The sequence below is a fragment of the Mobula hypostoma genome, chromosome 8 (assembly GCF_963921235.1).
Source record: "Mobula hypostoma chromosome 8, sMobHyp1.1, whole genome shotgun sequence".
Taxonomy (NCBI): Eukaryota; Metazoa; Chordata; class Chondrichthyes; order Myliobatiformes; family Myliobatidae; genus Mobula; species Mobula hypostoma.
Genome location: NC_086104.1, coordinates 113,890,706 through 113,900,056, shown reverse-complemented (window position 1 = coordinate 113,900,056; position 9,351 = coordinate 113,890,706). Strand labels below are relative to the sequence as shown.

At 45.6% G+C, this 9,351-nt stretch overlaps 1 protein-coding gene across 1 annotated transcript in view; it reads left to right on the top strand.

The window, feature by feature from the left end:
• Positions 1–514: 514 nt before the first annotated feature.
• Positions 515–9,351, top strand: part of tarbp1 (TAR (HIV-1) RNA binding protein 1) — a 400,954-nt gene continuing 392,117 nt past the window's right edge. The window contains 5 exon segments of the mRNA XM_063057295.1: positions 515–539; positions 770–935; positions 937–1,808; positions 6,326–6,423; positions 9,198–9,267. Of these exon segments, the coding sequence (XP_062913365.1) occupies positions 515–539; positions 770–935; positions 937–1,808; positions 6,326–6,423; positions 9,198–9,267 (1,231 nt within the window).

The following is a 9,351-nucleotide window of genomic DNA, read 5'->3' as shown; positions in this document are numbered from 1 at the left end:
CCTAGGCCTCCTGTCCCATGATCCTCTCATATCCCTTTTGCCAATCGAGTGTCCAGCTCTTGGCTCCATCCCTCCCCCTCCTGTCATCTCCTATAATTTCAGATCTCCCCCTCCCCCTCCCACTTTCAAATCTCTTACTAGCTCTTCTTTCAGTTAGTCCTGATGAAGGGTCTCGGCCTGAAACGTTGACTGTACCTCTTCCTAGCGATGCTGCCTGGCCTGCTGCGTTCACCAGCAAGTTTTATATGTGTTATCTGCAGAATCACTTGTGTTTATTCTTTTTACCTTGTTTTTGTCGCCTGAGGAACCACAACTGGGTCAGAAGCACGGAATTGAAAATATAGTTTCCTATCCCATACTTATGAGGACTGTTTGTTGGCTCTGGGCCTGTATTTGCTGGAGTTTAGAAGAATAAGGAGGGCTCCATTGAAACCAAGTAAATGTTGAAAAGTCTGAATAGAGTTGAAATGGGAAGGATATTTCCTATTGTGGCTGAGTCTAGGATGAGAGTGCAATGCCGCCGAATGGAGGGACGTCCAGTTTGAAGAGATGAGGAGGAATTTCTTTAGCTGGAGGGTGGTGAATCTGTGGAATTCACAGTTGTGGATGCCAAGTCATTGGGTATATTTAAAGTGGAGATTTATAGGTTTTTAATTTGCTAGGACGTCAAAGATTACAGGGAGTAGGCAGGAGAATGGGATTGAAAGGCAGAATAAATCAGGTTTAATGGAGCAGACACGGTTGGCCTAATTCCGCTCCTATGTCTTAGGTCATCTGGATGCTGTCAATAAACTGCAACAGCTCTCTGTTTATTCAGGGTTTCCGGCAGCTGCCGTGTTTTAGTTTGTTCGCGCCTGTGGCGAGAAGCGAAAGCGTTTCCGCCGGACGTTTGAGAGTGTGACCCTCGTACCGGCGGTCCTTTCGGTCCGGGTAGTCTTTCCTAGTAACCATGGAACCGCGGCTGGTGGCGGACTTGCTGCTGCGCCTCGGCCACGAACCGACGATGATGCTGCCCGAGCTGTGTCGGTGGTGCTGGGAGGCGGAACTGGACGCTGGCCGGGTGGAGACTCTGCGCCTCCTTCTGGAGGAGCTGGAGGCCCGAAGCATCGGGCTGGAGTGGCAGCACCTGCGGGGACTTGCCGAGGAACGGTGCTTGCCGCTGCTGCGGATCGTACGGCTGGAGGAGCCGGCCGACCGCCGACTAGGTCTCGCGGTCTGCCGCTTACTGCTGACCTGCTGTCGGCTAGCTCCGCCTGAGCTACTGCAGCAGGAGGTTGCCTCTTGTTTACGGGAGTTGCGGACTTACACCGAGCAGCGGAGCGGGGCCGCCGCCTCCTCCTCCTCCTCCTCCCCGGGCACTGAGTACTCCGACATTCACGTCGTTGTCGAGATGCTAGTGAAGCTGTGGCCTCTCGTGTTGAAGCGGGAGCCGGTCAATGGAGAGCTGCTGCCTCTCGCCCTGACCACTGTGAGGGTCGGCGAGGACAACGTGGCGGCCAGGGTGGCCACCCGGCTCATCTCAACCCTCCTGGAGCAGAAGATGGTGTCTATGAGGGATATCTGGGACGGCGTGAGACGATGGGAGTGCCCCGGCAACGTTTCCAGACTCCTGTTGCTGCTCACTTCGCTCTCGCCGGCCGGTAATCTCGACCTCCGGACGTGCATTGAATTTTGGAAAGTGTTGCAGGCAGGACTGGTAGACACGGATAACACGACTCGCAAGAGAGCTTTGTATCTGTTGAAAAGGGCTGTGGATGTTTTTGGGGCACTGGAAAGAGACTTCGCCTTGGAATTTCAGAATGAACACGGTATTTTGATGATTAGTTCATCCTTTGTTAAGAGTAACAATTTTATTAACGCAGCCTATGCCATTTGTACACATTGTGGATCTTGTTCAATTTAATGGAATTCGGGAATCGCCTTTCTCTAATGGTTATAGATATGCTGAGTGTGTGAGGCGCTGGATGTAACTTAAAACTGGATCCATGGTGGTGTTTTACAGGGAGCCGGAGTTATTGAAAGGATGGCAGTTTGCACTTTACTGTGAGGATAAGCGTGAGATGTTCCTCTCATAGTTCACTGTGTAGCAGCTGTTTAAGAGCAGATATGCAGAAGGGGAAATCTCACTCTGTTAGTTGTTCAGGAATGACGTGGAAGGAAGCTATTCAAGCAATAAGTGTACTGGCATTTGCAAAATCCTCTAAGTTTTTGTTGGGAATTTTGTAATTCACGGGTTGCCTTTGTGGCAGGATTGACTATGTCTTACTGTTCCAAGATATTTATCACGAGTGATGCAGACCCATGAGCCTTCTCTCACATCCATCCCACAATATCTTTGAAACCAACCCCCGGCCACCATTAGGCAGGAGGTACTGTAACATTAGGACAGAGACTGTTGGTTTGAGAAACAGCTTCTTTCCCAGGTCTCATTACCAATGAAACACCAGTCGTCTTACACTAAATATATTTTAACTTGTGTTGTAAATGCACCTTATGTCAGTCTTCTGGAATATATTTTTCTGTTAATTGTGTTTTGTGTGTTGTGTGTTATGCATACTGTGGTTTGGCGGTATATTTGTCTGACAATAAACTTGAACTATATTGCCAGCCATGTATAAAAACATAAGGAGTTTGAGCAGGCCTAGGGCAAGTGGAATTCCAAGCCTCACCATTCATCAAAGTCATGTTTAAGCTGTCCTGACATTATTTTTCCGATCATCCTGTTTTCCTTGATCTTTTAATATCTGGGTATATATTGAAAGTAGATAAGTCACGTACAACAGAATCGAATGGTTCTGAAGGAGTTAGTTAATGAGATTGTGGAGATGGTGATTTTTCAAGAATCACTAGATTCTGGAATGATTCTGGTGGGGAGGGTGGGAAAGACCTAGCAGAGGAAAGTCAGTGTTTGAGTTCCTGGGACTCAGTGACTCAGAAGGGAAGGTGGGAGAAGAGCCGAGCTGTGGTGATGGGGGATTCGTTAGTTAGGGGAAGAGAAAGGAGGTTCTATGGATAAAAACAAGATTCCCGAATGAGAATGAGGTGCCAAGGCATCTTGGATTGAGAACTTGGCATTCTGAAGTGGGATTGTAAGCAGCTGGAGGTCGTGGTCTCTGTAGTGCCAATGACATGGGTAGGAAGAGTGACGAGGTTTGGCTTAGGGAGTTGGGTGCTAATTTAAAGGGCAGGACCTGCAGGGTTGTAATCTCAGGATTGCTCCTGTGCCACATGCTAGTGAGGCCAGAAAAATTATACAGTTTAACACGTGGCTAAGGAATTGGTGTAGGAGGGAGAGCAGAAGTTTTTTTTTGGATCATTGTGCTCTCTTCCAGGGAAGGTGTGAGTTGTAGAGAAGTGACTGTTTGCACATGAACTGAACGGGTCTAATATCCCAGTGTGAAGGTTTGCTCATGCTGCACGGGGATGTTTAAACTAGAGTGCCACTGCAGATCGTGCAGAAGTTGTGAAGACATGTTGTTAAGACCTCAGATGAAGTATGGTGTGGCTAATGTCCTGCAGTATGTGTACTGCAGGAAAGGCAAGGCAGATAAACTCAGGGCATGGATCAGCACGTGGGATTATGATGTCGTAGCCATGAGTGAGAGTTGGTGGCAGGGCTGGCAGCTCAATACTCTAGGGCTTTGCTATTTTACATTACAACAGGGTGAGAGGATTAACTGGGGAGGGGTGGCATTATAAATCAGGGAAATTGTCAGGGCAGTGCTCAGCCAGGACAGATTGGAGAACTCGTTTAGCGAGGCTCTATGGGTAAGACTGAGGAATAAAAGAGGTATGACCGTGATAATACGACTATATAACAGATCACCCAACAATCCGTGAGAATTAGAGGAACAAATTTGTAGAGAGAACACAGACTGTTGCAAGAAACATAAGGTTGTTGTAGTCAATTTTAACTTTCTAAATGTTAGACCAAAAGGCTATAAGATATAGGAGCAGAATTAGGCCATTTGGCCCATTCAGTCTTCTCTGCCATTTCATCATGGCTGATTCATTTCCCTTTCACTCCCTTCTCCCCTTCCCCTTCATGCCTTTACCAATCAAGAATCTATCAACCTTTGTCTTAAATATACATAAATGCTTGGGCTCCACAGCTGCCTGTGGAGATTAAATAAGTTCCTCCTCCTCTCTGTTCTAAAAGGATGCCCCTCTATTCTGACGCTGTTCCCTCTGGTCCTGGACCTTCCTGGGGGAAGCAACAGCAGCTGTGCCTCTGACACTGCATGTGCCCCTGTGGCTCAGAAGGGTAGGGAACTGAAGAGGATGGCAGCAGTAATAGGGGACTCTATAGTCAGAGGGACAGACAGGTGATTCTGTGGCTGCAAAAAAGAAACACGGATGGTAGTTTGCCTCCAAAGTGTCAGGATCCGTGATGTTTCTAAACATGTCCACAATATCCTGAAAAGGGAGAGTAAGCAGCCAGAAGTGTATGGGTAGAAAGAGGGAGGAGGTCCTGAAAACAGAATACAAGGAGTTAAGAAGGAAGCTGAGAAACAGGATCTCAAGGGTAGTAATCTTGTGATTGCTGCCTGTGCCACACGGCAGTGAGTATAGAAATAGAATGAGGTGGCAGATAAATGCGTGGCTAAAGAAGTGGGGCAGGGATATGGATTTCTGGATCATTGGGACCCCTTCTGGGGCAGGTGGGACCTGTACAAAAGGGACGGGTTGCATATGAATCTGAGGGGGACCAATATTCTTGCAGGCAGGTTTACTAGAGCTCTTGGGAGTGGTTTAAACTGAAATGGCAGGGGGATGGGAACCAGTATGATAGAGCTGAGGATGAGCCAGCAGGTTTACGAGTAGATGATGTAATATGGATGTAAATAAGGACAAGTCAATGGTTGGGTATAACTGCAGACAAAGCAGAGTGAAGCTCTGCCACAGAGGTAAAATTCAAAAGGGTGAAGAACACAGGACTGAAAGTGCTGTATTTGGATGCGTGTAGCATTCGGAATAAGGTGGACGAACTTGTGGCACAATTAGAGATTGATCGGTATGACATCGTGGGCATTAATGAGTCGTGGCTGAAAGGTCGTCATTGGGAGCTTAACATCAAAAGATACACCTTGTATCGAAAAGACAGGCAGGAAGGCTTAGGCGGTGGTGTGGCTCTGTTGGTAAGAGATGGAATTACATCTTTAGAAAGAGGTGACAAAGGGTCAGGGAATGTCGAATCTGTGGGTGGAGTGAAGAAACTGCAAGGATTAAAAAAAACATTATGGGCCTCCAAATAGTAGCCAAGATGTGGGGTTGAGATTGCAAAGGGAACTGATTTTAGGAATGAGTGAAGGTCATGTCCTGGACAGTGAGAGTCCATTGTGATGGATGTTACTGCCTTGAGGACGTCCTCGATGGTGGGAAGAGTAGTGCCCGTGATCAAGTTAGCTGAGTGTACAACCCTCTGAAACATCTTTCAAACTACATATTGGGGCCTCTGTACCAGGCAGTGATGCAATCAGTACAGTGCTTTCTACTGTACTGTAGATTTGTGGAAATTTGCAAGAGATTTCATTGCCAAATCTCAAATTCCTAATGAAGTAGGGTCACTGGCATGCCTTCTTCGTGGTTGTGTTAAGCTCAGGATAGTTGATGCTAATGCCCAGGAGCTTGAAACTGCTCATGCTGTGTTATAGAACATCGAACATATCTGGGAGTAAAGTAAACATCTCGTGAACTATGGTTTCAGCAGACAAGGAAATGTGTATTGTAGCAGATTTTTTTTATTGTTTAGAAATACACCATGGTAACAGGCCCTTCTGGCCTACTAAATCCATGCTGCCCAATTACAACCATGTGACCAATCCATATGTCTTTGGAATACCATAACATCGAGAGAAAACCCACACGGTCACAGGGAAAAGGTACAAACTCCTTATAGAAAGTGGTGGATTGAACCCGGTTGCTGGTGCAGTAAAGGGTTACCATACTGGCCTGGGCAATATTGGGGTTGTCTGTGCCACTGTCAATTTTAATACACAACAGTAACTTGTAACTAGATAGCTGAAGATAAACTTCTGTGGTTTAAATGAAACTGAAAAGCCTCTGTTGGTTCCTTGCCTTACTACAGATATTCATTCTCTCCCCACCTTTGCCTTATCCTCTGCCTGTTTCAACTTAATTTGCAAATTATGCATGTTTAATCTCCTCGCTGCAGTGAAAGGTTAGCAATTTGGAATATTAATTCTGTTCCTCTCTCCACAAATGCTTCCTGACTAACAATTCCAGCATTTCCAGTCTGGTCTAAGTGTTGAGTAAAATGTGGCACTTCTTATATTTCATCCTAATTGGAACTTTCTTATTTTAGATTCGTGTCCTTTCTGGTGGTTGGGTGAAAAAAGCAAACAGCTCGTACAATTATGGGAAAATTATATTTTAATTATGGAAACATTGGAAGAAAATCAAGTAAGTAATTCATGACTAGTTTACATCAACACTCACTGAAAACTGCCATAGCTTATAGAAACAACAAATTTGCCAATCCACTTCAAGGTTCTACATGTGTTTGAATTGAGGCCAATCAGTGGCCGGAAGTGTGAGACTCCATAGCTCACCTGGGTTAGCTGACTGAGTACATAATACATAGTATTATAATACATAGTACATAATACACCAGTACATAGTCTGGTGTTTGAACAGAGGCCAATCAGGTACCGGGATTGATTGGCAGGAACGAATAAAAATAAAACGTAGGGCCCAAAATGTTGACTGTACTTCTTCCTATAGATGCTGCCTGGCCTGCTGCGTTCCACCAGCATTTTGTGTGTGAAGCTGTGGTGATAGTGGATTTGTTAGTTAAGGGAAAAGAAACGAGGTTCTGTGGATGAGAACGAGATACCCGGATGGTATGTTGCCTCCCGGGTGCCAGGGTCCAGGACATCTCAGATCGAGTCCTCAGCCTTCTTAGGTGGGAGGGTGAGCAGCCAGTGGTCGTGGTCCATGTAGGTGCCAATGACATAGGTAGGAAGAGTGACAAGGTTCTGCAAAGGGAGTTCAGGGAGTTAGATGCTAAGTTAAAGGGCAGGACCTCCAGGGATGTAATTTCAGGGTTGCTATCTGTGGCACGTACTAGTGAGGACAGAAATAGAAACATCATACACATGACTAAGGAGTTGGTATCGGAGGAAGGGTGTCAGACTTTTGAATCATTGAGCTCTCTTCCAGGGAAGGTGGGACCTGTACAGAAGAGGCAGTTTGCACCTGAACTGGAAGGGGACTGATATCTTAGCGGGAAGGATTGCTCGTGCTGCACTGGGTGGTTTAAACTAGAGTTGCAGGGGGATGGGAACCAGAGTACCAGTACAGATAGTGGAGAGGTTGTGGAGACATGTTAAGACCTCAGACAAAGTCAGGAAGCAGAAGGTTGAGCATACTGTATATTTCAATGCAAGAAGTATTGTAGGAAAGGCAGATGCGTTCAGGGCATGGGTCAACACATGGAAGTATTCTTTCATAGCCATTAGTGAGTCTTGGTTGCAGGAGGGGCAGGACTAGCAGCTCAATGTTCCGGGGTTCTGTTTTATCTGTGATAGAGCAGGAGGGATTAAAGGAGGAGGGGTGATGTTACTCGTCAGGGAAAATGTCATGGCAGTGCTCAGTCAGGATAGATTGGAGAACTCAACTAGTGAAGCTTTATGGGTGGAACTGACAAATAAGAAATGTATAACCACATTAATGGGGCTATATTATAGACACCCAACAGTCCAAGGGATTTAGAGGTACAAATCTGTAAAGATTGCAGACTGTTGCAAGAAACATAAGGTTGTTATAGTAGGTGATTTTAACTTTCCTCATTAGCTGGAAATCCCATAGTGTAAAAGGACTAAATGGGATAGAGCCGGGAAAATCTGCAGATGCTGGAAATCCAAGCAACACACACAGAATGCTGGAGGAATTCAGCAGGCTAGGCAGCATCTATGGAAAAGAGTACAGTCGTATAGTTGCTGTTTTGGGCCGAGATCCTTCATCAGGACTGGAGAAGAAAAGGATGAGGAGTCGGAGTAAAAAGCAGAGAATATCATACTGGACTTGAGTGCTGCGACTACTGCTACTTGTGTATCCAGTAAGACGATATAGAAAGGAAAGAAATTTGGGTGTCATTTAAAGCATATAACACTTACATTCACTGGGTGACTAATGTGATAGCCAAGGTTTGGTCTTTTAAATTTGTTTAGATTTTAGGAAATCTTATCTAAGTTTTAAAATGATGATGAAAAGGATGGACATGGAGTTTGAACAAAGAGTCATTAGGGCATGAATTAGATTACCGTAGCATTTCTCCCAACTCGGCGGGAGGAGAAGATGGCAAGCGGAGTTCACTGGACGCTCGCAGCAGCCACTCCGGTGGTGATGTCTGTTATTTGTCAAATAGAGTGCCGTGCACAATCCTGATTTGATGGAGACGGATGTGAGAGCACGGAGGAACATCTGAAGAAACTTCTGAAATGCCTGCTTTGCTGCTGCTGCTACTGTATGGTCTGAAATCTCTGGAGGGGAAGGCCCCAAGTCCTCAGCTTTGCTTGTTGCTCGGCGGCCGGGGCGGGGTCGAAGCACTCGGCAGAGGATGGTGCTCGGACAGGCTGTATCGGAAGAGCTGGTCAGAGGCTCGAAGTTTTCGGACGGACTCAGAGTCCGCTGCAGTCGGGTGCTTCCAGTGCAGCGGCAAGTCGTCGGCGCTTGGAGGTTCATGGCAGGGAGAGTTTCTCCCTTCTGCCGCCTGCGTTAGATGATGAGTTGATTGGGACTTTGAGACTTATGTGGTTTTGTCAGTTTTAGTCTTGGTTTGTCCTGTTTTTTTGTGATATCATTCTGGAGGAACATTGTATCATTTTTTAATACATGCATTTGTAAATGACAATAAACGAGGACTGAGTGTCCTCATAATCTAATTTCAGAAGGGATTTGGACAAAGTTCCTCTGTGGTAAAGAGTGTTATAATGTAGTCAGTGGAAGATCTGATGGATTCCTTTGTCTTCTGTATCCTTGTTGAGGTACTTTGTTGAAAGTACTTCTTATGTTGGTTGCTTTTTTTATTGCTTCTGTGGGTCTGTGATATTTTGTCAATCTCATGGGTTGAATATGTATGCACCATGGAAATGATGGTGAATTTTGGAACAAATGATTTACTTTTGGAGTTTCTACTATCTATGTATTAACATGACAATTCTTTGGTTTCTTAGGTGCATGTTATAAGACCAATTTTGCCACGCCTTAAAAGCCTAATGGATGCCACTGTTTACGATGGAAAAGGTGATTGTGACTCCCAACTGCATTATCTGTCAATATTTTTAACTCATTACAAGACGCAGCTCAGGTTTTGGCAGTTTGTCTTCT